Here is a 27,803-nt window from a genome sequence, read left to right as displayed (position 1 = left end):
CATTTGTGGTATGAAAATGACAGTTTTAAGCACATTTTTGGAATCCTCATTAAATTTTCTATCCAATAGTCTAAAAAAACACTAAAAGATCGAGTATAGTCAGTTAGAAAAATAGTGTCAAAATTTGAACTGCGTCAGTTTCGCAATTCCTAAGAGAAAAAACACACATTTACGTACAAAACCTATTGTTGGTCCCCAGTATAAACACACAGGAGTAGTTATTTAAAATATTCGTTGTCACGGTATAATTCGAAAGGCGAAATAAATGCGAACGTTAAAAACAACGACCTTAATTAAGTCCTTAATAGAACTTTGATTATTCCGGTTCGGAGTTCTCTCGGGGTAAATTTTATTTTAATTTCTAAATCTCGCTTCGTGACCGGGAATATTCCCTTCTCATTCCAGTATAAACCACTAAAGGAAAATCGAGTTTTTATCTGTGGGGCAATACTTTCTTTAAACGTGACTGGAGGGCGACGGATATTAAATAGTTTATATTCTTTGCAAAACCGGGTTATTTAAAAATAATGGAATAAAAAAACAACCAGAAAAAAATAATTCTCTTTATTCAAAACGCACGTCAGTATGACGTTGACCAATGAACGATAAGATATTGCAGGGGAGACAGAAGCAATAGTTTGTCCTGTTGTCACTTTGTGCATAACCTAACCCACACAATATCCATGAAATAACCGACAGTAAGAAGATGCTTGTCTTTAAATTATGGAATAATTTTCATAATTAATAGCAGTAAATAAATACTACCAACTCCCCTTTTTTGATATTCTTGGCAACGTTGTAAAGCATCTCTTGATTGGCACAGCCACCCTGCTAAATTGTGTGTCATTCTCCAACTAGTGTATGTGTGTCCTTTTCTATCAAACGTCATTGAAACAGTACAGCAATTAATTGGCAACTGAAACGATAATTCAAAAGTCAACCTAACCTAAAACGTCAACGTCGTAAACTGTCAAAAATTCGAATATGGTTAAATTGTTGTTAATGTCAGTCAAAACAATCTTATTTGAATTGAATTTCAAGAGTTTTAGAGTTGGGAAGCCCCGGTTAGAGAGCTGAATTTTAATAAGTCTTTTAAACCTTTGTTCCAGCCGGTTAGACTTTTAGTATTACAGGTGTGTGTTAAAATACTATAGACACTATCAATTAGTTAGGCCTCCACAGATTAGATAGACTTCTAGTCTATCTACGAGTCAAATCAAGATAACTGCACGACTTTACTTATTTCAGCAGAAACACCCTCACGTGATCTTCGAGGCGCGAACGAAAGCTAGCAAAGGATGCGCCACCAACGGCCAAATGGATTGGCGTGGACCGGTTCACCAGCACGGGGTGAAGGTGCGCATGAAACGGGACATTCGCGAAGTGACCAAGTACATCGAAATCGCGATGGTGATCGACAAGGCCATGTTCGAAAAACGGAACGGCAGCACCAGGACAGAGGTAGTGCACGATGCCATTCAGGTGGCCAATATCGCTGATTTGTATTTTCGGACGTTAAACACGCGCGTGTCGGTTGTGTATATAGAAACGTGGCAAGGTAGGTGGTAGCCGAGAAAAAATCACCGGAGTTTCTTTGATTGTAACTTACTCATCAACCAGGTGGTGATAAGTCTCCAATTAATCCACATCAGGACATCGCGGTAGCTCTATCAAATTTTGGCGCCTACACCTCCTCAAACCTTCACGCTTTCGATAAGGACACCACTCAATTGCTCACTGGAGAAGTGTTCGATAGCGGTGAAGCTGGCATCGCGGTTCAAGGCACCGTTTGCACCACCAAATCCGTAGGAATTAGTGTAGACATCAATACTTACGAGCCGCATTTACTGGCCGGTATGTTTCATTTGGTTTTATCACCAACAGTTAACTTTACCTCGACTTTCAGGTACAATGGCACACATGATCGGTCACAATATCGGTATGGGACACGATGACAATCGCGAACAATGCTACTGCAAAGACTGGCACGGTTGTATAATGGCCAAATCGATCGTAGGCAAAGACAACGTGCAACCCTACAAATTTAGCGATTGTAGCATGACCGACTACGTGGATAAACTACGGACCGGTATGGGACAATGTCTGATGAACAAACCCAACGAAATTCCGGTAAGTTCATAAATGGAAAAAAGATTCGGATGCAAATCGTTCAGGCCCTTAACATTCCCTATCAGCAGTAATAATTGGATTAGTTCAGAAGTGCATTTCCGCTCCTCAACTGAAAAACAGCAGAGGAAGCATTTCCATAATTTTCCCGCAGTTTAAAACTTGGAAAACACGTTTCCTCGTACTTGTACCTTGGGGCGCGTATATATAGAATGTGTTTTATTTTTCTAGCTTCTGATAAAGTTTTTAATGAATTCTTTGGCGTCTGTTTCTCAAAAGAGGCTGAACGCTTGAGGCTTCAAATAAATAATAATTAGTTCATTTGTATCCAAATTTGTTTTAACAATTCTTAGGAAAGTAATTAACCTTGTTTTACGTCATAATAGTGACGTTCTCTAAGTTATCCAAGAATGTAGTCGTTTATGACTATAAACTCTTATTTTGATAGTTTGATGACTATGCAGAGTTTAGTATACAAATTCATATTCGTAACTGTCTCCTAGAGTTCCCATAATTGCGTCTTGTGGCTGACGTCACTAAGTTCCTATTGGTCAACAGTAAATTTTCAGCTGACAGATCTCGCGAAACATTTTTCTACTGTTCACAGTAGTAGTCTCTAAACAACGATATTTTTAATTGTCATCTGTCACAATTTGTTATTGTTTTGTTTATTTTTTTAACTGTCCGTCCAAAACGTCAAAAAAAACACAAGAAGTTGAACATTTTCAGCTTCTTGCAGGCTGTCATTTTCAAATTTTTTCTTCTACCAATAAGAAATAAGATATTATACAAGGTGGTCCAGTTTTAAGTGTCAATAATTCACCATTTGATAGCCAATCAAAAAATAAGTTGACTTGCAGTATGTCATTTTCCTGAAAAATGCTTCCCAAGGAAAATACAGTCCATAAAAGTTCAGTTTAAAAAATCGGTTTCTTGTCATAAATGTCTATATGTCTGTCTACTATAATAACTGTCAGACCGCTGGAGCAATTTTAATCAAATTTGGGACAATCCATTTACTGGTTCAATTTAAAAAAATAAGTATCTCTTATAAAATTCTGATTTGAAACTTCGTTTACGAGATAATTGAGTTATTACGTTCATAGACCCAAAACCAACCCAATCCAACTTAAAAATCGTCTTGAAAACGGTGAAAATCGACTTAAGAGTCTTAAAAAATGTCTTTGTAACCAGTTTTCTTAGTTTCCAGGCAAATTGAAAGACTTTAGTATTGAAAATTTACTTAGAAACCAGTAAATTTACTTTGAAACGGTGAAAATTTACTTGAGAGGCTTAAAAACTGTCTTTCAGTCAGTCTTGGACACCAAAAAAGCTGAAACGAATGAAAAGTGACATCAAAAGCTTAAAATTTGCATTTGAAGTAAGTTTTCATAATTTGAAAATACATTTCAATATTTTAGTCGTGAAAATAGTCTCAAATACAGGATATTGACATTAGATTCATAAAAATTGACTTGAAGACTAACCTTTCAAGTTTTTTTACTTTGCTTTTCATTTACTTAGAACTCTGGACTATTTTTAGGGCTTTAAAACTGCTTTCAGCTTGGAAAATCGAGTTTTAGAGTTATCTTCACCAAGTTTTTTACATAGCAGACTTAAAAAACTATTTTCCATCGGTCACAGTTTCTTTGTTAAGTTAAATGGACCTCTAAATCGGAAATCGGAAAAATCGGATTTTAAAGCATTTTTTACAGTAAAAGTTAAGTTTGACTGTTTTTTGTCTATTTCCAGTGTCAAAAATTAACTCGTAAACCTCACAGATCGACGCATCTAAACAATTTTGAAGGATGTCATTCACATCATATAAACGAGTACTCATTTCATAATTGCCTGTTCCAAATTTGATCAAAATTGGTCAAATAGACAGTTGTAGCAAAAAAACGATTTTTTAAACTGAAATTTGGAAATCTGTGTCTTCCTTAGGAAGTGTTCTTCAACAAAATGACATAATGCATGTCAACTTATTTTTTGATGGGCTATCGATTGACATTTAAAACTGGACCACCCTGTATATAGAAAATCTCTAAATTTCATATTAATAAGTTGAAATGTGCAATACGTAACGTACGTTATACGTGTACGAACCAGAGTAGGAAAAATTGATACTGTAATTATTATACAGGGTGATTCAGGTTTTAACACACAAATTTTAACCACGTACTCTACGTCCAAAAATACTCCCAGTTGACTCTCTAAACTATATCCCGGAAATGTGTCTTTCAGGAAATACAGGGTGTTGAAGTTCAATATATCAGTTCAGTTCATAATATCAAATTTCAGTCAGTTAATGGTCCACATGTACTGCTTCTGCGTAAAACCCAGCACTGTTTGTCATAGTTTGTGATTGGTCAAGAAAAAGCAGCTTTCAGCTGCCTGCTTTTTCTTGACCAATCACTGTTCTGAAATAAACTGACCATCATACTGTATACAGGTGTGGTAAATCCAAAAGCGACTATAGGAAAACCGTGTAACGGACAGGCAAACGTAGGTAATTGCATGCGCGGGAGAAAGACAGAAAACGAAAAAAATATCAAGTAGGCCATATTTCTAGCGCGCTGTTGCCAAACGCCGTAAGTATTCAATACCATCGACAAACTTACTTACGGCGTTTGGCAACAGCGCGCTAAAAATATGGCCTACTTGATATTTTTTTCGTTTTCTGTCTTTCTCCCGCGCATGCAATTACCTACGTTTCTCTGTCCGTTACACGGTTTTCCTATGGTCGCTTTTGGATCTGCTAACACGTGTTTATTTTTTAGCGGCGCCAAAATTGTGGTAACTTCATAGTGGACGAAGGAGAAGAATGCGACTGTGGCGGCCCGAATCGGTGCCAGAAAAACGATTGTTGCGACCCCGTCACTTGCAAGTTAAAAGCGGAATCGCGTTGTGCATCATCGGGCTTGTGCTGTAACAACAAGTGCGATTTAAAGGTAATTTTAGCTGTAAACAATCGCCATTACGTTAATTTTAAGCCGAGAAAATTTGAAAAACCCTCTTTGGCAACTAAAGCATAATAAACATTGCGCACATTGTTGGTTTTGAGCTGTAATTTTCGAGCACAGTTTCAAGTTTACACAGGCTTTTTGCTCCCTCAGATATTCCAGTTTGGTTAATATACAGTCCGGCTTTTGCTTTACGTACCAGAAATTAGCCTCGGGCTTAGTTTACACACAACTATAATGGCCAGCGTTTTATTCTCCCTCAAACCTGGAGGTAACTTTATAATGTTGAATCTGAGCTTAACAATTCAATCTACAGGAAAAAGGTGAGATCTGCAGAGAGGCGACCAATGAATGCGATTTACCCGAACGATGCACGGGAGAGTCGGGTGAGTGTCCTCCTGACGTGCACAAAAGAAATGGAAGTCCCTGCGGCAGTATCAAAGATAAGGGCAAGTGTTTCAATGGACATTGTCCCACTTTGACTGCGCAGTGCGAGTATATTTGGTCGGAGGGTAAGTTATATGTATTATTTCGTTAAATAACAAATTTATTAGCAATTAAAGCGTAGATACAGGGTTGACAAATGAATTACAGGAAGCATAGGGGCCGACCAACAGTGTTTCGAAAACATGAACACCAAAGGCTCCATAGACGGTCACTGTGGCAAGGACGCTAACGGCGAATACCTCAAGTGCTCCTCCAATAATGCCCGTTGCGGATTACTGCAATGCCAATTGGGAAATCGTTATCCCACCATCATCACCGATGTTTACTCCACGTCCAGAACTAGCATTAAAGACAAGGAATTCGAATGCAAGTAAGTAAAAAAAGCTGGGTTTATACAGCGCACAATGCATAACATTGCACAAGAAATCACAAGGGTTTCTTTTTGGTGTTTATACAGTCGCACAACATATAATTTTTAACCAATGAAAAAAGCTTATGACAACACGTGATAAATGTCATTGCAATGTGAAATGTTATTTTTCTGTCACTTACCATTTGTCATCATCATGTCAAGCACAGATAAGGAGGATAAGGCAAAAAAGATCTGCTTCAGTTCGATTTTCAACTTGAAACGTACCGCACGTCTGTTTCGTGGGCGCCATTTTGTGTCGCTAAGAAACCACGTTTCTTGAAACGGTGTTCTGAGAAATTTGAAGTTGACGACCGAACTCCGCAGCCGGTCGAGTGGAGATGGTGGGAGCTCTGGGTGGAAAAGTCGATTCCTAAAAGTCTACGGGGAATTGTCTTGTGCGGTGCACTTCCAAAGGGCGGAAAGGCTGAAAACCTAGGAGAAGACCACGTGGATGTGACAGTGACGGTTATAGTTTCCACGAGGAAGGACTACATCTTTTGCTCGGATCGTGCCTTTAAGCGATTTTTTAGAACTTTTAGTAGCTATCTGGGGCTCAGGGGCACAAGCCCGACTATCTGAGCCTCTTTCGTATCGAGCTGGCAGAATACCCTAGTTGGTAACGCCATTAAACAGAGCAAAAAAAAAAAAAAAGATCTGCTTGATGATGTAAAGTTGGAAAAGGGGAGAAAAAACATTTTTAATAACAACAATATATTAGAATTATCCATATTTAGAAAGCTAACACAAATCGACCATGCCATCCCTGATGATTCCAACCACCACTTGCAACACAAGATGGCAGGGTTCAGGTGTTATTATTCCATGCTATTTCCTGCATAGAATAACCTTCTGATAAATAACTGAAAAACAAAACTGGCAATACTACACATTTTTATTTGGAATTGAGAATATACTTACTGCAGAGTGAGGGCAGAAGACCTTGTTTTGGGCTAATTGGATTTTTTGTCTTGTCTTTCTGCAGGAATGGCCCCACAAGAGCTAATAACTTATGGAACAGTTCTGGAGTCATATGCGTATATTTGAAAAACTGCTCTGTATCATGTTTTTCTGCAAACTGAACTATTTTTACAAAAACACTATGTTCATTGCGTTTTCTATTCATAGGTCGCGTTTTAAACCTCCGTATTCTCCTTTTCTTGACATCTAAGCTTAATGCTGTAGCTGCAGCACCCATCAAGAGTAAAAGCCCCAATTGTTGCCAAGGTTCCATCTGCAATTGTTTAATAAATTCTTGATGTAAAGAGAAACTAATTAGCCGTAGATAATTTTTACCACTAAACTCTGTTTTTTCCGTAGACACTTCAACTGTTTTTATTGCACTAAATGACCAAAAAATCACAAATACAAAATCAACAACAAACCACAATTCTTGAACAATCCAAATCCACCATTCTATGTTATGCATTGTGCGCTGACGCGTATTTTTAAAGTCAACATTAAGTTGTGATGAATGACGTCAGAGAATGGTTTTGTTGAAGTAGTGTTGAGATTGTGTTGGAACTGTTAAGCTGGTTGGCAACATTTTTCTTGTTGACTTAAAAAACGGGATTTTGTGATCGATGACACTACTGACAGAACTGACATTTAAAGAACCTTTGCTGAGTATTTTACGCCTTTTCTATTTTCCTTAATCAACAAACACAACAAACAATAACAAATGCCGGAAAGGCTAATACATAACCTCAAAAAAGCTTACATTGTCATTGGTCAAAATTGACTTCCAACATGAAATCAACAAATCCATCAGCTCTCAGGCTTGGTGGAAAGTTGAGGCTATGTTGTTTTCATCACAGATTTATGTTGACTTAAAAGACAGTGACAGTTGGATCCACCATTAATTCATCAGCACTTTAAGAACACTTTTTATAAAATTGTGGTGCTTGTGTTGGCAACAATACCTAAACTGTTGACTTTAAAAATACGCGTCTGTATAAACCCAGCTTAACACAATTTTCAGTTAAAATCAGCGCAACGTTGCCATATTTAAACTTTTTTCAGATACGTAGGTAACGAAAATTCTCACGAAACCAACATTCTTCCCCCGTTCGGGCTGGTGCGCGACGGTACACCTTGCGGTGACAATCAGATTTGCATGAACCGATCCTGTGTCGCCATGTTTGCGCACGTGCCTCAAGAAAGCTGTCCTACCAACGATGAATCGTTGGAATGTTCCGGACATGGGGTTGGTCCGCTAATAATTCTCTCTTTCTTTAACCTGAAATGGTTCGTTTCCTTGTCAGTATTGCACCAATGAGAACAAGTGTTTTTGCGAGACTGGCTACAATGGTACGGACTGTTCGATCGCTAGCGAAACGACACCCGCCCCACCGTCGACAACAGCGCCCGCTACCACAAATAAAACCACCGAAGTGAACGCTTCCAACATGAAAGAGCACATGAAGAAAAAAGAAACCCCCTACGGTACGTACCACGATTTCAATTACGTATCTGATAGGCTACTAAGTTAGTTTACTGTCATTAATAAATATGACAGGTCCAGTTAGAGAGTAAAACACAATCAAGCGGTGTTGCTATACCATTCTCATGTATTTCTTCTGTCTATCTCAAAATATCAACGGTTTTTAAGCAATTTATACGGGGTGTTTAATGTACGATCGCCGTTTTCGGCAAATTTCAGGGGAAAACCACACGAACAGCGTAAGCACCGTCGTCATGGTCGGCGTTCTGGTGCTCGTGGTCATGCTGGTCTTCGTGTGCTTTGCCCTTATGGCCGTTTGCTACAGGTACATCAGGTTCCTGGCGATGATGACGCGTACCAAGTATTGAGGTTAGGGTGTGACGTCATCGAGCATGTACATATAACCTCAATTTGGTACAGTTTCATTCTCAAAAAGCACGTGTACACGGTATTTTTTTGTGTTGTGTAAATCACATCGATATATATATATATATGTTTATTTTGTGCGCACGTGTAAATATGGCTTTTGATGTCGTTTTAAAAGGGGATGAGAACAACCTGATTGGCGATATTTCAGTATAATATGACATAAAATGGATCAAGTGTAACGGTTTTTTGGTTTTTTAGGTGTGATATTATATTTGCTATAGTTGGATTTTTACCTTTTGAGAATGACGTCATCTTTTTACATCTTTGTTTCTCGCATATCAAACATGTGAAATAAACAATTTTAGCAAAAAAGGCACGTTGTTAATTTTGTCGTCCTGTCAAATTAAAAACGTTGACATTTACTGTCACTTTGATTTAAACGAATATCAAAGGTATAAAAATGCTGCGCTACAATGAGAAGGCCCAAATGCTAATTCTAAATGTGCTGCTTTTTTTCGAGTACGAAAAGAAACAGTTTCCAGATGTCAACTGAAACTCTCATGATCACTCATTTTTCAAAGCATTTGTAGGTTAAAATTTGTGATCTAATTCCAGACATGCGTGTTTTTTCACCTGCTTGACGTCATTCTCAAAGGGTAAAAATTTGACTATACAGGGTAATTCAAATTCGACCCTCACCATTGGGATCTCAGAAACCATAAGAGATACGAGAAAGTTTAAATTGGGGCAAAGTTGCGCAATATAAAGCTCAACCAAATGCTGTTTTAAAAATTTTGATTTTCAGAGTACTTCCGAAGATATCCGAAAAAAACTGAAAATTTGATTTTTTGTTTTTATTTATTTCTAACCTTATTTGAAGAGATATCCCAAAACTAAAAGCATCTTTTCATTGCCACTTTTTCCTAGCTATTCGATGATGGATTCAAATTTGCCACACGACGTTTCGTTTTCTGTCAGTCATCATCAACTTTCTTTTTTCTTATGGGCGCCATATTGGACTTTTAGCCCACCAAATAGTACGTTTTATTCTGATTTTAGTGATGTATAATAACTTATGATTTGCTTCATAAATAACAAAATAATTCAATAAAAACTATTTTTACTTTAGTTATTGGCTTTGAGTTAATGGGCCCTTTTAAAAAATGTCATTGTTTGACAGTACTTGTCAAACACGATAATTCGGACGATCATTAGAGCGTCAATCATAGTTAAAAATGTATCTAGAAAATAAACCCCCGCAGAAAATATTATTATACAAGCATTGCTGAACTATTTAGGTTAATCAGAAAAAGAGATTTGTTAGCATTATCTCTAACTTAAAAGGCTTATTTATGTTTCCAAGAGAAAGATCATCATTTTAGGAACTTAATTTTTTGCCAAATTTCAATTTTTTATAATGTTAAGTGCAAGTTTATAGTTATTTATTTTGGAAGTGACAAACCATTTTTTATTCATTCATATTTATTCGAGTGAATAAACCGGTTTAAGTCACTTGTCTTATACAGTATTTTATTAAATTTCGACTTCTTATATTAAAAAAAAAAACTAAAATTACAGTTCTATTAAATTTGCACCGCGCCCCGTAGATGTAACATTGATGTTTGTTTGTTTACATCTGTAAATAGGCGGATGTCATTCAGAGTGATTTAATAGTTACTTTGCAGCAAGTGACTTAAACCATTTTTTATTCACGAAAATAACAACTAGGTCCACAAGCGTAGCGAGTGGCCTAAGCTCTTCGAGTGAATAAACCGGTTTAAGTCACGTGTACACCTTTGTGACTAAGTATGTTCAGGCCAATTGCGTGTGACAAGTACTACCAAGTAATCTTCATAAAACGTCTCATTAACTCAAAGCTAACTAAGGTAAAATCTCTAAAAGCTCTAATGATCGTCCGAATTATCGTGTTTAACAAGTACTGTCAAATAATGACATTTTATGAAACGGCCCATTAACTCAAAGCCAATAACTAAAGTAAAAATAGTTTTTATTGAATTATTTTGTTATTTATGAAGCAAATCATAAGTTATTATACATCACTAAAATCAGAATAAAACGTACTATTTGGTGGGCTAAAAATCCAATATGGCGCCCATAAGAAAAAAGAAAGTTGATGATGGCTGCCAAAAAACGAAACGTCGTGTGGCAAATTTGAATCCATCATCGAATAGCTGACAAAAAGTGGCAATGAAAAGGTGCTTTTAGTTTTGGAATATCTCTTCAAATAAGATTAGAAATAAATAAAAACAAAAAATCAAATTTTCAGTTTTTTTCGGATATCTTCGGAAATACTCGGAAAATCTAAATTTTTAAAACTGCATTTGGTTGAGCTTTACATTGCGCAACTTTGCCCCAATTTAAACTTTCTCGTATCTCCTATAGTTTCCGAGATCCCAATGGTGAGGGTCGAATTTGAATTACCCTGTATACAGGTGTGGTAAATCCGAAAGCGACCATAGGACAACCGTGTAACGGACAGAGAAACGTAGGTAATTGCATGCGCGGGAGAAAGACAGAAAACGAAAAAAATATCAAGTAGGCCATATTTTTAGCGCGCTGTTGCCGTAAGTATTCAATACCCTCGACAAACTTACTTACGGCGTTTGGCAACAGCGCACTAAAAATATGGCCTACTTGATATTTTTTTCGTTTACTGTCTTTCTCCCGCGCACGCAATTACCTACGTTTCTCTGTCCGTTACACGGTTTTCTTATGGTCGCTTTTGGATTTACCACACCTGTATGTGTATGTATGTACAGTACCACATTGTTTTTATTTTGGACTGTATATTATGATTAGTATAGTCTGTTCAAATAATTGTGCTTTTCCTCTGGGGGAAAGACAAATTACTGTGATTTTTTTTTTTTTTGAACAGCCTATACCAGTGTACATTTTTATAATAATACATGTGATTGAAGGAAAGAGACGAAGCTACGTACAGGGTGTCCAAATAAGGAAAGCTTTTACGAGCAACCTTTTTTTTAGACACTCTGTATTAAACCAAGTGAGAGTTTTAGTAATCAGATAAGGAAGTAGCTTCCTCTCGTTCCTTCTACAAAAGCTTTGAACCAATCCAAATCAAGGATTAATGATGTCACTAAAGCAAGTGATGCGCGATTGGTTCTAAAGCTGAACGAAGCAGATCGATGTAAATGTCTGATTGGCGCTTCCTCTCTCTCTCTTTCTCTGTCTGTCTCTGTCTGTGCACCGCATCGATGCATGCCGATGCTGTTGCCGCCGCACGACTGCGCCGCGCACTACCAACGAATTCGGACACGCGCCGCGTGGGGGCACCACAATCGCAATGGATTCCCGTTTGCGCAGAGGACTATCACGGGTCGAACACGGTTTTTCTCGTGGGTTCTCTGATGTCGGTGGTAGGGGGGGTGTTCATAGTATTCGCTACAATGGCCCTCTGCTACAGGTCAGTCGTAGTGCATAACAACTTCTCGCTCTGTCTCAGGTTAGTGAGCAGAAACCCACCCAGGTAGCGGACATTTTTAAAATCCGATCGTTCTCAGCATCAGGCCGATATAATGCTTTATGTTTTGTTTTATCTTTTTTTTTTGCGCACCCATTATTATTATCCATATACAGCACGATGTTTATTTAATAAAATCTCTTCTACCTGTAATTTTATCAGACATTAGTCCAGTTTGACACAATTTACCTGACAATGCAACTAAAATAAAAGAGTTTTATTAAATATAATGTTATGTAACTCTAACGAACCGTTAATGTGATATCGCACCCTTTCTCTCTGTTTTTCTCTCCACTGTCATCGATCCTTGCTCTTGCGCTAACACACGTAAGCTGGATATGGCCATCTCTCTTTGCTGTATTAGCGCTTTCTAATTTTGGCCGCTTTTTTTGCTTCATTTCTTCTTTTCATCATTATTTCCTCGAATCAAGCAAGTTGATGGTTAACGAACAACGTCTAAAAATTCATTTTGCCCTAGAATGGTATATAATTGAACGGAAGTTTTTTAAAAAATTTAAAATGCTTCCATTCAATACATTATAAACAAATTTACAATATTTTCGGTCCAACACCCATCAGTTTTTCACAAAGTCCATCAAGTTATACTTTTCTTTGATTAAAACTTGTCGGATTGAATTATACGGTTTTAGAGTTCAACTTTACATTTTCTGTCCTCAATGTACTTGTTGTTTACAACCTTAATCAACATTAGACTTGGCAAGAACCCCCTCCCACCGTATTCAAGAGGAATGTGCGGTAAAATTGTACATCTTGCCTATCATCTTTAGAACGGTGCCTTTAATACCTTTGTGGCATTTTAATTTTTAAAAGAAAAATCAAGAGACAGAGTTTAAAGGCATAATTGCATGCGCTTGCTTGAATCACACACACACACACATCTCGTGTGTTTATTTCTTTAAAAAGCTTGTCAAAAAAAATACAACATTTAAAGAAATAAGGCTACAACATTGTTATTTTTTTGTAGTGCCTGAATGCGTGTGTATGTTTGCCCCCTTACTAAATACTTCCTTTCTTTTATTATTATTGTAAAAAACATGAAAAACACTTTTTACAAAACGACAGTGATTGGTTAAAAAAGCAGCTTTTAGTGTCTTTTTACTGCAAACATCTTGGTAAATACAGGGTGGTTCAGTTTTAAATGTCGATAATTCATTATGTCATTTTCCTGAAAAATGCCTCCCAAGGAAAGTACAGTCCATAAATGTTCAATCTAAAAAAGATGGTTTTCATTTTTCTGCCTTATTTTCTACGTCACTGGATATTTTTCAAAAATTTCAATTTTTTTTTTTACTTTACTTGTTGCAATTTGACAAAATAAGTATCTCTTATAAAATTCTGAATTAAAACTTCGTTTACGAAAACCACCCAACCCAACCCAACTTAAAATTTGTCTGGAAAACGGTGAAAATTGACTTAAGAAGCTTCAAAAAATGTCTTTGTAGCCAGTTTTCATAGTTGCCAGACAAATTAAAAGACTTTAGTTTTGAAAATTGACTTAGAAACCACTAAATTTACTTTGAAACGGTGAAAATTGACTTGAGAGGCTTAAAAATTGTCTTTGTGACCAGTTTTCATAGTTTCCAGACAAATTGAAAGACTTTAGCCTTCTGCCACTGTGAAAATTGACTTGAGAGGCTTAAAAATTGGCTTGTAGTCATGAAAAACTACTTTATCTAGAATTTTTGACTACAAATTCACACATTTTAAGCTTGAAAATTGACTTGGACACCAAAAAGTGACTCTGAACCAATGAAAAGTGAAATCAAAAGTTTAAATTTTGCAAGTAAGTTTTCATGATTTGAAAGTACATTTCAATATTTTAGTCTTCTAAAATAGTCTTAAATCCAGGATATTGCCATTAGATTCATGAAAATTGACTTGAAGACTAACTTTTCAGGTTTTTTTACTTTGATTTTCATTTTCTTAGAACTCTGGACTATTTTTAGGGCTTTAAAACTGCTTTCAGCTTGGAAAATTGAGTCTTAGGGTTATCAAGTTAAGTTTCAGACTCTTCATTGATGAAAGTAAACGATTTTGGCATTAAACGCTACGGTATTAGTCTTAAACACTAATTTTTATAATTAAATTCAGATTAAGCGTTATCCAGAAAAATGACATAATGCATGTCAACTTATTTTTTGATGGGCTATCGATTGTTGAATTATTGACATTTAAAACTAGACCACCCTGTATAATTAAATAACAGTTGATCTTAAATTCTTAAAAAAGCACAAATATACAGAGTAAAAGATTTTTCAATAGAACTGCAAATAGTATAAGAACAGCTGCTTACACTATTTTTTGTACGACTTTATCAAAATTATCCTAATTATTAAATAAAATGTAATTATAATTTTTAACCTAAATTGTGTTATTTTTTTTATAACATGCATTGTATACAGGTGTGTTAAATCCAAAAGCGACCATAGGAAAACCGTGTAACGGACAGAGAAACGTAGGTAATTGCATGCGCGGGAGAAAGGCAGAAAACGAAAAAAATATCAAGTAGGCCATATTTTCAGCGCGCTGTTGCCAAACGCCAAGTATCACTCAAATACCGTCGACAATATAACTTGGCGTTTGGCAACAGCGCTCTGAAAATATGGCCTACTTGATATTTTTTTCGTTTTCTGTCTTAGTCCCGCGCATGCAATAATGTACGTTTCTCTGTCCGTTACGCGGTTTTGGATTTACCACACCTGTATAAAGTATATTAATTTATTAAAGTGCATGGAGTTTCAGCTTTGGTAATGTATTTTATGGAATTTCCGTTGAATTCTATTTGATGGTTTCTAAATTACCTGATATTCCTGTTTCTGAATTAAGCTTGACCTTTTCTGAGTCTCACTTGGCCTTTTCTGAACTACATTTGGAAATGGTGTAGTCCTTTCCGCCTTCAAAACAGGTGCTGTAATCACTCAAAAGTCGTACAAAAATGTTCTTTCTCCACCTCGTGTACACTTTGCACCAACACTACCAAATTTTTGATATCCAAAAAAAATCACGCCCATCAAATCCCTAAAACTGTTTTTCTTTCAATCACCCTTTGTGGGTAACCCTTCGAAGGAAGAACACGGTGACAAAGTACGAAAAGGCGTACAAAATGCCCCCGAACCATCCGATTAAGTACCAGACCCATTCGAGGGATGATTGTTTGGACGGCGCGAAGAAGGGTCAAATGTTGCCTTTAGTAGGGCAGGGAGACGCCCTAGGGTCGTTGGGGTGAGTTTCGACAGGACCGGCACAGTGTTTTCTTTTAATGTTTTGTGGCCTTGTTTTGTTCAATTTTTTTTTTGTATGCACCTTGTTAATCCCCCGTATAAGACGAAAATGATGGATTTGGTTGTCTTTTATTACTTGAATTAAAACACTCATTTGGGTTAATAAAAAGCACCCATTTTAATCTATCGTTTTCCACAAAACTACTTTGTACCCTGTAAGTACTGAAGTCTGAAAATGGACCCCCTAAAATTAAAACCAATTCATGATTCCTCCATTTTGAGTGTGAAAGTGAAGAATGACAGTTTTCTTCCTTTTTTTTTTCTAGTAAGCTTGCTAGCTTTGCATACTTTTATCATTACAACTTGGTAATTGCATTTGGTAAAGCATCAATAACTTTCAGTTTTGTTTCATATTATATTGTCTTAGAATTATTAGTAGTTTAGTTGTCCTGCGCATAAATTAGTTTATAGACTGAGTGAGATTAATACTACTGCAATTATAATTAATGTGATGCAAATTGAATTATGCAATTACTATCTGTGGAACAAGTGTCTTTAATAGGTTTTGATTTTTTCATAGTCGACATGATTCGCAGAGGGTTCTGTTTCGACCGGCCAATCACATGCCTTCGGTTGCTGGTCCTTCATTCCAGTAAGTCGAACAAATATTCAAGTTGGGATGATATGATAATTATGTTATTTTCCAGGGATCACAAAATGCAACAGCTGAAACGAATGGGCGTAGGGGGCGAAGATATCGAAAGTATCATTGGTACGTAGCAGCAAAAAATTCCGGACTAAAATGTGTTAATTAAATAGCTATTTATGTAACCAGTTACGAAAAGTTCGATTTTGTGTAAAGAATGAATTTGAATGAGTTACACAATAAGACATTTTCGAAACGTGTTGCATACATAATTTTTTCTAATTTTGACCAAAAAGCTGTGAAAACCATCTTTTAAAGTGATTTAACACAAATATTCACTTTCATAGCACCTTGTATAAACTGTGACAACGACATGTTATGATGGATGTCGCCCATATGTTTCTACGGAAATGCATAAAAACAGGAAGTGATGAAATGAACTTTTCATAACTAGTTACATAAAGTAAAACGTTTTGTCACTCTAATCAGTTTTGAAAAGTGTCACTTTATATGCCAAAATTAGAAAAAACTAATTTAAATGTGTAATCATTGTGTGAACTTGCAATTTAGCTTCGTGTGCGCCGTGTGCATGCTGTCAATGTATTTCGTTAAGCATGATTTCTTTAGAGCGATGGTAGAAAGACACCATGGTGGTTCTGTCGATGATGACTTTTCAGGCGTTACCCTCATCCCTCCTTGTTCTGTATAAGGTGTGGTTTTACCTACACTAAATTTCAGGTTCACACCTTTGTTAACTGAAAAATTATGCTTGTAGTTAATTTTTAATTGAAATTAATCAGGTGATGAGGACAGGCTCACGTCCTTTATCGAACTGTCGAATAACCACAAAATACCCGAGAAGAAGGGCATTCTTAAAAAGCATGATTACAGCATGTTAGACGGTCAAGAGGGGTGGGGTGACGGTATACAGCCTGAAGATATATTACGAGCTGCTGAACACAATATGCAGAATCTCATGGGTAATTGCGTTTTGTTTTAAAAACGAACTGAAATCTGGCCTGATTTTGTAATGATTTTTGTGGACCGAATTCAGGTTCGAGTGGAGAGGTGGAGCGCACCCTAAAAACCCTGAACGGCTACCACGACGATATTCTGGAAGCGTTGAGGAAGGCTGCTTTGCAACGTGGCATTTCCACACCTTCGGGCAGCACATCGGCGCTCAGCGAAGAATTGCTGAGACGCAGTATTAAACAGTGTCAAGACAGCTACGACTATGACGGGAGAAGAAGTGGAAGGGGAAGTAAAGAGAATATTTGCGGGGAACCCCAGGTAATTCTCTACCTAAAGCTCGGTTCTCGTGTATCCGGAATTATAAAGGAGCGCGAGGTGCGGACTGTTTTTCTGACTGTACTCGATTTTTTGGTGTTTTTTTGGACTATTGCATAGGAAATTTAATGAGGATTCCAAAAATGTGCTTAAAACTGTCATTTTCGCACCACAAATGGATTTTACAGGCGATTTTGTCCTTGACTGTCCTTTCAAACTGTCTTTCTGTTAGTTCAAACTTTGACACTGTTTTTCTCTCTGACTGTACTCAATTTGGTAGTGTTTTTTTAAGTTAGTAGATAGGAAATTTAATGAGGATTCCAAGAATGTGCTTAAAACTGTCATTTTCACACTACAAGTGGGTTTTACAGGCGATTTTGTGCTTGACTGTCCTTTCAAACTGTGTTTCTAGCAGTTCAAATTTTGACACTGTTTTTCTAACTGACTATACTCGATTTTTTGGTGTTTTTTTAGACTATTGGATAGGAAATTTAATGAGGATTCCAAAAATGTGCTTAAAACTGTCATTTTCACACCACAAATGGATTTTACATGCGATTTTGTCCTTGACTGTCCTTTCAAACTGTCTTTCTGTTAGTTCAAACTTTGACACTGTTTTTCTCTCTGACTGTACTCAATTTGGTAGTGTTTTTTTAAGTTAGTAGATAGGAAATTTAATGAGGATTCCAAGAATGTGCTTAAAACTGTCATTTTCACACTACAAGTGGGTTTTACAGGCGATTTTGTGCTTGACTGTCCTTTCAAACTGTGTTTCTAGCAGTTCAAATTTTGACACTGTTTTTCTAACTGACTATACTCGATTTTTTGGTGTTTTTTTAGACTATTGGATAGGAAATTTAATGAGGATTCCAAAAATGTGCTTAAAACTGTCATTTTCACACCACAAATGGATTTTACAGGCGATTTTGTCCTTGACTGTCCTTTCAAACTGTCTTTCTGTTAGTTCAAATTTTGACACTGTTTTTCTCTCTGACTGTACTCAATTTGGTAGTATTTTTTTAGGTTAGGAGATAGGAAATTTAATGAGGATTCCAAAAATATGCTTAAAACTGTCATTTTCACACTACAAGTGAGTTTTACAGACGATTTTGTGCTTGACTGTCCTTTCAAACTGTGTTTCTAGCAGTTCAAATTTTGACACTGTTTTTCTAACTGACTATACTCGATTTTTTGGTGTTTTTTTAGACTATTGGATAGGAAATTTAATAAGGATTCCAAAAATGTGCTTGAAACTGTCATTTTCACTCCACAAATGGGTTTTACAGGCGATTTTGTCCTTGACTGTCCTTTCAAACTGTGTTTCTAGCAGTTCAAATTTTGACACTGTTTTTCTAACTGACTATACTCGATTTTTTGGTGTTTTTTTAGACTATTGGATAGGAAATTTAATGAGGATTCCAAAAATGTGCTTAAAACTGTCATTTTCACACTACAAGTGGGTTTTACAGGCGATTTTGTCCTTGACTGTCCTTTCAAACTGTGTTTCTGTTAGTTCAAACTTTGACACTGTTTTTTTCTCTGACTGTACTCAATTTGGTAGTGTTTTTTTAGGTTAGTAGATAGGAAATTTAATGAGGATTCCAAAAATGTGCTTAAAACTGTTATTTTCTCACTCCAAGTGAGTTTAACAGACGATTTTGACGCTGACTGTGTTTTCAAACTTTGGCAGCACTTTTCTCCCTGACTGTACCGAATTTAGTGATATTTTTTAGGCTATTGGATAGGAAATTTAATAAGAATTCCAAAAATGTACTTAAAACTGTCATTCTCACACTACAAGTAGGTTTTCCAGGCGATTTTGTCCTTGACTGTTCTTTCAAACTGTGTTTCTAACAATTCAAACTTTGACACCATTTTTCACCATGACTGTACCGATATGTTTTTTGTTTTTTTTGGCTATTGAATAAGAAATTTAATGAGGATTCCAAAAATGTACTTAAATCAAACATTTTCTCACTAGAAGTGGGTTTTACCAGCGATTTTGTCCCTGACTGTCCTTCCGAACTGTGTTTCTTTTAGTTCAAAATTTGACACTGCTTTTCTCCTAGACTGTACCACATTTTATACGGTTTTTCCAAGTAACTGAATAGGAAATTTAATGAGGATTCCAAAAATGTGCTTAAAACTGTCATTTTCTCATTCCAAGTGGGTTTTACAGGCGATTTTGTCTCTGACTGTCCTTTCAAACTGTGTTTCTAGCAGTTCAAATTTTGACACTGTTTTTCTAACTGACTATACTCGATTTTTTGGTGTTTTTTTAGACTATTGGATAAGAAATTTAATGAGGATTCCAAAAATGTGCTTAAAACTGTCATTTTCTCACTCCAAGTGAGTTTAACAGACGATTTTGTCGCTGACTGTCTTTTCACACTGTGTTTCTGCCAGTTCAAACTTTGGCAGCACTCCTTTCCCTGACTGTACCGAATACCTATTGTTTTCATTCGATTGGCAATCTGAAGCCAAGCCTTCTTCAAGGCATTATTATCCTTGTGTTGCGGATGTTCCGGATTCATGTGAACCAAGCTTAACTCTCTATTGAATTCATTCACTCTTGTCGGTTTGTGGCTAGTTGCATAAGGTGGTGATAGAGCACGAGGACGAGGACGACGATCGGCCTCCAGCGGTCGGAACTTTGCGCATTCGAAATCTGGAAGACTTGATCAGACAGTTGGAGCACCATTCCCGACACATGAGTCCGAGTGGATCGGAGGACATTCGAATGTCCGAGACTGAAGCCGATCGTCACTATCGTCAAGAATCTTCTTCAGGTAATTAATAAGTTTGTTGCAATTTGTGCAAATCAATAAATCATTATTTGGCAGCTTGTAGCGAAAGTTCTCATCAATCGCATCGCGATTCGCGTTTTATGTACGGTCGATATCGACAGCCGCCCGCCCGATCAGTCCACCCTGCACAATATCGACAACCCGACGAGGAGGGCATTTACGAGTCAGCCGACCAGGAAAGAGGGGGTGCGGGGTGTCAGGACACCCCCGACAGCGAAAGGTAGGCAATTGCTCTTCTTTCGTAGTTTGAACGTTGTAATCGTTTGTTAAGTCAGATAAATAACTATAGAGAGGTTTTTACAGGGTGGGGACAAAGTTTGTTCAAATTTCAGGAACCAAATGTAACTGGAATTTGAACAAAATTTGCGGAAAGTCAATATTCCAATAATTGACTTTGCTAAAGTGATAAGAATTCACGTGAACAATATCACAGTCAAAACACAACTTGCAGGCTAAGCTGTTAACAAATGTTGGTAAAACAGGCATTCGTCACGTTTTTATTGAATATCTTCTGGACAATTGGTGGATGTAACATTTGATTGATTTAATTGGAAAATCAGTTATTAGAATATTGATTTTTTTTTGTAAATAATTATCATTATTGAGTGTACTACCGTGTTTGGTCCGGTAGCTTGGCCACATTTTAATCGTTTTCTAGTGATGAATTTATTCAAGCTCAACAGCAGTTAGCCCGGTGGGCCAGTGAGGACACCGTCGGCGGCCACCCGGGAACGGCAGGAGGCGGCGTTACTGTCGCCGCCGCCCCACCCCCGAGGGAATACTTTCCGTCTCCCACCAGCTCGACCAGCGAAGAACCGCCAAGTATAGCAAGGTATGCAATCCGTTTCTAATTGAATAAACACCAAAAAACGAATTACAAGAATTTTCAACATATTGTCATGATTATTATCATCCTGAAGATGAGATTTACTCAAATCTCCCTCACCTCCTAGTTGCATGATAATATCATCATAACTGGCATCAGATTCATTCTAATATTCTAGTAAATAAAGAAAATTTAAATAAATAAGCTCGAATAAAAATTCTATTATAGGGATGCCAAGTTATTTTTAAGGTAAATAACTAAACCTATCTAACTTACTTTCTACCTAAAAATCCTGCTTCTAAATATATCATTGAAACTACAAATGTCTTTAACACAAAAAATTAGAAACTACTTACAAGTAATACTCTTCGTCTTACTATACTTATAAGAAAACTGTTAAACTGTAATTCTAGGTAAGTTTTGACATTAGTGACAGATGTTACGTGATTTTTGGAGGCTAATTTAGCAAGGCAGTCACGTGACCACTGTCAAAATAACCGTCATAAATCTCAGAAGCACGTTTTCTATTGAATATTGCAAGAAAACTTTTCTAAACCGTGATTTTGGCAACTTTTGAGCACAGTTTGACAGTCAGGCACAAAGTTGCTTGTAAAACCCACTTGGAGTGAGAAAATTACTTTTTTAAGCACATTTTTGGAATCCTCATTAAATTTCATATCCAATAATCTGAAAAACACTACAGGATTTAGTACAGTCAGGGAGAAAATTAGTGTCAAAATTTGAACTGCCAGAAATACAGTTTAAAAGAACAGTCATGAACAAAATCGTCTGTAAAACCCACTTGGAGTGAGAAAATGACTATTTTAAGCACATTTTTAAAATCCTCATTAAATTTCCTATCTAATAACCTGAAAAAACACTACAAAATTTGGTACAGTCAGGGATAAAAGTGATGTCAAAATTTGTACTGCCAGAAACACAGTACTTGTAATTTACCAATAATTTACTGGTCAAATTTTCCTGGCAAAAACAAAATATATTTACTTTATTGGTAATTTACTCATCACTACTTTTAAGTAATTTAACTACTAAAATCAAATTAGCTTCTATTAAAATAATTTAATTTATTTTTTAATTACACAAAAGTAGTTGCAATTTCAGTTATAGCAGAATTATAATGTTTTGCATATTATTAGTAAATCACAGATGGAATTCCTACCTAGTTCCTTATTTCTTGATTATTAACTTGATATAACTAAAAACATATCGAAATATGCCTTTTTTCTAGCCATAGCTTCCAAGAGGACATGTTTATTAATCTGGACACTATTAAATATTTTAAAGTCAGAATTTGATGATTATTCTTAGAAATGTCCTGAACTGAAAGTATTGACTCTTATTATTCATTTAGCGCACGGCATATTAAAACATAAAGCTCATAATAATATGATAACAAAATTCAATCAAAATGACTTTGTAAAATAGGGCTCCGGTCCCGGGACCACCGCATCCGCCGCCACATCCGGACCACGCGACTATCCACCGCCCCAAACGTTACCCGGAATACAAACACTGATAGTGGGCGACAGGGGAGGCGCAAGACGAATGGCCGCCCCCGGAACCGGAATCGGAAACGACGTATTCGCTGACGAGGCCGCCCGATTCGAAACGTGCACTATCCCTGCCGCCTCCGCCCCCCGAATTGCCTATTGAAGTGACCGTCGACGATCAGCCCGACGAAGATTTGGTGTTGTGATTCAGAGAAGAAATTCATCTTCGATCAAGTGTGTCGTACCGTCAAAATCGGACATGTTTTTTAGTGTCTGTTACCTAGTTGTTGACTTTCTAAAAACAATTATTAATTAATTATAGTGCTGTAGGCGATTGAATGCTTGCGATTGGAAATGTAACCGAATACAACTACGGTTTTGGTTAAACTACTAGAAGACTTGAGATTTCATTTCCGATGGTAAGATGCAGCACCCCCATCAGCATGTACCGCGTTGGTATCGTGCATAAAAAAAATAATTCTAAATTCGTGTAAACGGTAGTTTAATCGGGTTCGACGCCCTTTTAGGTACACTTTAATAACTTTGGGTTAACTTGGACGAAAAAAACCTTACAAACATTTGTGGGGTTGGAAGTTGATCCAGCTGTAAAAAAGTGACCTTTTACGCCTTAGTTAGATAGAGAGAGAGAGAATACAAATTTAGGTTAGTTTTGTATCGTTTTTTGTCTGTCAGTCATTTCCACAGTATTTGCGTAAATCTACTCATTGTGCTGAACACTTTGAATGTAACTCAAATTGGTTTTGTAAAAAATCCACAGACAAACTACTATACCAAGCTAACTTGAGCTTGGCTCTCCCTGTAAATTTCCGATCGTTATCGGCGACAAAATGACGATTTTTTATTGTAGTTTTTAAGCTAGCAAACGTTGACTATGTTCCATGTTTCAGGACGAATCCGCCGCATTATCACGTAAATTATACTTCACAATTATTACAGCCAACCAGAAAATATGTGAGACATTTTTCTCAAATTTTGCCATTTAAAAATGAGGCTAGTTCGTCCCTGTCTATTTTAGTGATATAACGATCGTTAAGGCGGGTAATTTCGCCGCAAAAAAAAGGAATACATAAACAATTATTAATTTCGACGAACAATATTATTATTAATTAAATAATAATTAATAAAACGTTATTATTATTAGGTAGTCACTTATATTTTATCGCAAATTGAAAAAAAAAACAAATTCTATTATATTGTTGTTGTTGGGTTTTTTGACACCTTCTGTAATCGACTCCACACACGCTTTAATAGCTTAAAAATAACTGATATACAGGGTGTTCAATGCTTAAAAAAAAAAAACACTTCCTAGTTGAACTATTACCCCCAATTAAATTCGTCATTAAGTTAAGTTGGTCAAGCGTATGTACAGTACTTAATATAATAAAGATGGCGATGGGATTACCTGGCGGATAATTCAAATTTGAACCTCACCATTGATTTCACCCAAAAATTATAAAAGATACGAGAAATTTTAAATTGGGGCAAAGTTGTGTTAAGTTAGATTAGGATTGGCTTTTTAAAAACACCAAATTTTAGCTGAAATTAAACTTTGGCATGACACTAATGTGATGTTTGTTTTACTTTGAATGAATATTCGGAGAAAAGATATTCAAAAGCTTTAAATTGCTCAACTTTGCCCCAATTTAAACTTTGTTGTATCTCTTATAGTTTCCGAGATCCGAATTAGAATTACCTTGTATAAGGAAATAAAATTGAAACTACCCCTCAAACCAAAAATGTTATGTTTAAACACATATCACATTAAAAAAAATGCATGTAAACCAAAACAAACACTAATCGTAAGTGGTTATATACTATATGTGTTTAATAATGTGTATATAGCGGTATATACAGGGTAAATACCTACTTTTGAGTCACTTGAAATAACAAAACAAGTAGTTTCCAAAATGGCCGAACTTACTAATTTATTGTTGTATCAGTGTATTAACTTTAAAATATTAGTATTAAAACAGCACACGAAATTGGTCTTTTTCAAGCAACTTTAGACTCAAAAAAAGCTCAAACTGTCACTTTTTTCGTTACAAGCACTCAGTTTGTAATAATAATAATAATAACTAATAATAAAAAAGAACGTCAATGTAGTGTATTATGTGTCACGTACATGTATATCTGTGTTAGACATATATAAGGGACTTTACATAGATAATTGTTGTTATAAGTTCCCTGGCAAAACACTTAATACAATTTACGCCAATAACATATAATCCAAAATCAATATTTTAATAGACCATCCTGTATACCGGTGTGGTAAATCCAAAAGCGACCATAGGAAAACCGTGTAACTGACAGAGAAACGTAGGTAATTGCATGCGCGGGAGAAAGACAGAAAACGAAAAAAATATCAAGTAGGCCATATTTTTAGCGCGCTGTTGCCAAACGCTGTAAGTATTCAATACCCTCGAAAAACTTACTTACGGCGTTTGGCAACAGCGCGCTAAAAATATGGCCTACTTGATATTTTTTTTCGTTTTCTGTCTTTCTCCCGCGCATGCTACCTACGTTTCTCTGTCCGTTACACGGTAATCCTGCTTTGCTGATAGTGTCTTAATATATTTGACAAACAAACAAGTTTTATTAACACCTTGTATATGCGTATGCAAGTTTCTAGTTCTGTCACCTTAGAAAATATTGATTTTGGAATTAAATCCGTTTTAACCGAAACTTAGGGACATTTCAATTTTATTGCAAAACCTAAACTGAGCGAAACATCTCATCGCCATCTACGAAAATTCTAAATGCTCAGTAGAGTAAAAGTCTGGTGTTTAAAATGAAAAACGTAAGTTTAAAGAGGAATATTACCCTTTAAAATGTATTTTAATTGAAGGGTAACCAAAAGTGTACATAGGGTGAACTATTATATAGGCATTAACGTTGATGTTACCGCACTTTTTTGCTTGGTTTTTATCGGTTTTGACCTTCGAAAATCAGTTTTAAAAACACAGTTTCATCGTCAATTATAACGTCCAAAGAAAAAAGTGTAAACTAAGTCGGTTTACATGTTTTAAAAATCAATTATTTCTTTAATACATTTAATGTGCAAACGAGATAATTGATTTTACTTAAGAATAATTAACTAAAATACAAGGTAAAGTGTAGCTTATTAGATTTGCCTGTAAAACTTTTAATTTGTTTTTTAAAGTGCCAACTTGAATTTTTTCTCATTTTTTTTTATTTTAGTAACACCAAGTGACACACAACTTTGTTACTTTTAGATTTTAGGACGGTCTTATGAAAACGCAACTTAGTCTTATTCTACTTATAAATATTTAGCGTATATACTGTCACGCGGTGTTACTTTCGATAGTGTAAATCCACCTCTTTTTTTTTAAAAAAAAAACATTGTTTATTGTTTCGGTAGAGACGATTTTTTAAAAAGTGAAACAAAAACGAAAGTTGAAGGATGTAAATATAGTGTTATTTAATATGTCACTGCCTACAATATAAAATTAAATATTATTTATAATTTTGTATTATTTTCTAACCAGATTGGCGAACACAGGTTTTGCCTACCCTGCCATCTACGTACGATTCGTGAAGGTTAGAGATTTTGTTGGCCGTTGGCACCATCTATGAGTGAACTTGTTAAACCACACCACTAAGGAGAAGAAACCTTCTATTGGTTTTCTGCCATATTCTATTTACATTGTTACGTCAGAACATTTTACTTTGATTTTTACTGTACATATAAATGTCACAGCTGTCAAACAACAAAGTTGCCTTAGAGATGACGTAAGAGTGCAGCGTTGCCGATTTTCTTTTCTAGGTCAGGTGGCAGGTTGTGTGTGTGACACATTCGAATGCAAATTTTATACTTACTCGAGTGGGTAACAAAACGTACTCTACATACCAAACTCCTCTAAAGTGTTCTCAAAGTTAGGCTTTAATTAGAAAATGTGTTATAACTGAGTTGCGCGTCTTCAAACCGCTTCAGGTTTAAACAAAATCAGTAAACAAACTCGAAACTCGATTTGTCCTGTTCCACTATGAACCGAGAGGTAAACGACGATGATGATAATTCCAAAAGTAAATACTCGAGAGAGAGAGCGTCAAAATGGTTTTATCGAATCTATATCGACGCAAGCCTTGAATGAACGACTCAGTCAATAAATCTGTTCCAGTCTTCTGCCCTAAATTTCAATTTGTTTGAGGATTAAACTTGGTGGGAAAACTGCGATTGGATTTTCGGCAACCAAAGAAAAATACGGTTTCAGTTTGTGATTGGTCAAAAAAGCAGCAAGCGATAAAAGCTGCTTTTTTTACCAAAATTTATTAGGCGAATGCTGCACCAGTGGACAAACCTAACCTAATCACATTGGCAACGTCGCACATTTACGTCAACTGTCATTTACTACATATTTATTTTTAAAAAATATATATTTATTTAGTTATTAATAAAACCTTTTCGCTCAGATAATAATTAGTAAAAAATTGCAAAAAACTGTGAATTCCATATTTTTGAATTGCCCTATTTTCAATTTTCATTCATAACCTTACCTACTATATATTTTCTTGTCTAACTTTACCTAAAATCTGTAGTACAGAAAGAGAGAGTAATATACTTCAGCTTTTTTGACACTCCAACTCCAGTTTTAGGTTATGCGATATTTGAACGTTGACAATTTCCTATCATTTACAGGGACGCCTTACTCAAGGGCTATTTGAGGAGCATCTCTGAGTACTGGGTGCGTATTCTTGAAAAGAGAGTTATCAAGAGAAAGCCCTATAGATGTGACAGAAGCCCGTTATTGTCAGCTTCTTCTGTCACATTCTATCGACACTTCTCCCGAGATTTCCGTTCCCTGCTTTCAAGAATTAGGCCCCTGACAGCCGAGGGCAACTCAAGGCAGCCTTGAGTAAGGAAGGCTTTGAGATGAATACGGGCATTAGGCAAACAATTAGGTTAGAATAATCGAATACGGGAACCCGTTCTTAACTAAATTACTGACCGTATTTCAGCCTTTGGTGTTAATTTCCTATCAAGTATCGGTCCGAATTACATTTTGCTGCTGTAATTACTGCTGCGAACACTTTACACCACACACGTACTCACTAGAACACTTTCCACTAAACTACACACACACACACACAGCCACACTAAACACTTGCCAAAACAACGAACACTTTGATATTCGTTACGTCAAAATTGTCGTCCGTCAAATTGACACATCGGGTACAGGATTGC

General features: G+C 36.2%; 2 protein-coding genes and 2 long non-coding RNA genes across 16 annotated transcripts in view; 2 read left to right on the top strand and 2 right to left on the bottom strand.

Moving 5' to 3' along the window:
- Nucleotides 1-26,084, top strand: part of mmd (disintegrin and metalloproteinase domain-containing protein mind-meld) — a 164,429-nt gene extending 138,345 nt beyond the window's left edge. For 4 of the 13 annotated variants that reach the window (XM_081985888.1, XM_081985891.1, XM_081985898.1 and 1 more), the window contains exons 8-25: nt 1,249-1,558; nt 1,621-1,854; nt 1,907-2,130; nt 4,908-5,078; nt 5,407-5,602; nt 5,685-5,907; nt 7,969-8,152; nt 8,211-8,391; nt 12,104-12,242; nt 15,348-15,503; nt 16,083-16,154; nt 16,210-16,274; nt 16,949-17,128; nt 17,203-17,438; nt 20,026-20,224; nt 20,279-20,462; nt 20,901-21,074; nt 22,515-26,084. In XM_081985888.1, coding sequence (XP_081842014.1) covers nt 1,249-1,558; nt 1,621-1,854; nt 1,907-2,130; nt 4,908-5,078; nt 5,407-5,602; nt 5,685-5,907; nt 7,969-8,152; nt 8,211-8,391; nt 12,104-12,242; nt 15,348-15,503; nt 16,083-16,154; nt 16,210-16,274; nt 16,949-17,128; nt 17,203-17,438; nt 20,026-20,224; nt 20,279-20,462; nt 20,901-21,074; nt 22,515-22,605 — 3,219 coding nt within the window. In that variant the 3' untranslated portion in view covers nt 22,606-26,084. Of the gene's footprint in view, nt 1-983; nt 1,134-1,248; nt 1,559-1,620; nt 1,855-1,906; nt 2,131-4,907; nt 5,079-5,406; nt 5,603-5,684; nt 5,908-7,968; nt 8,153-8,210; nt 8,392-8,608; nt 8,715-12,103; nt 12,243-15,347; nt 15,504-16,082; nt 16,155-16,209; nt 16,275-16,948; nt 17,129-17,202; nt 17,439-20,025; nt 20,225-20,278; nt 20,463-20,900; nt 21,075-22,514 lie in introns of those variants that run through there. The other 9 variants (XM_081985899.1, XM_081985900.1, XR_014179144.1 and 6 more) reach the window with 9 other exon arrangements.
- FMRFaR (FMRFamide Receptor) overlaps nt 5,753-27,803 on the bottom strand; it is a 50,154-nt gene continuing 28,103 nt past the window's right edge. Inside the window, exon 6 of the mRNA XM_081985997.1 lies at nt 5,753-5,876. Within this exon, the coding sequence (XP_081842123.1) occupies nt 5,860-5,876 (17 nt within the window). The 3' untranslated portion in view covers nt 5,753-5,859. The remainder of the gene's footprint in view (nt 5,877-27,803) is intronic.
- Nucleotides 6,146-7,368, bottom strand: LOC145733281 (uncharacterized). The gene is made up of 3 exons (XR_014179170.1): nt 7,243-7,368; nt 6,868-7,180; nt 6,146-6,809 (listed from the first exon to the last, which is right to left on the bottom strand). It is a non-coding gene; the product is annotated as an uncharacterized LOC145733281 (long non-coding RNA).
- Nucleotides 7,386-7,824, top strand: LOC145733290 (uncharacterized). Its single transcript, XR_014179179.1, has 2 exons — nt 7,386-7,447; nt 7,764-7,824. It is a non-coding gene; the product is annotated as an uncharacterized LOC145733290 (long non-coding RNA).

The sequence above is a fragment of the Ips typographus genome, linkage group LG8 (genome assembly GCF_016097725.1).
Source record: "Ips typographus isolate SLU linkage group LG8, UJ_Ityp_2.0, whole genome shotgun sequence".
Classification (NCBI taxonomy): Eukaryota; Metazoa; Arthropoda; class Insecta; order Coleoptera; family Curculionidae; genus Ips; species Ips typographus.
This window is presented reverse-complemented; position numbering and strand designations above follow the sequence as displayed.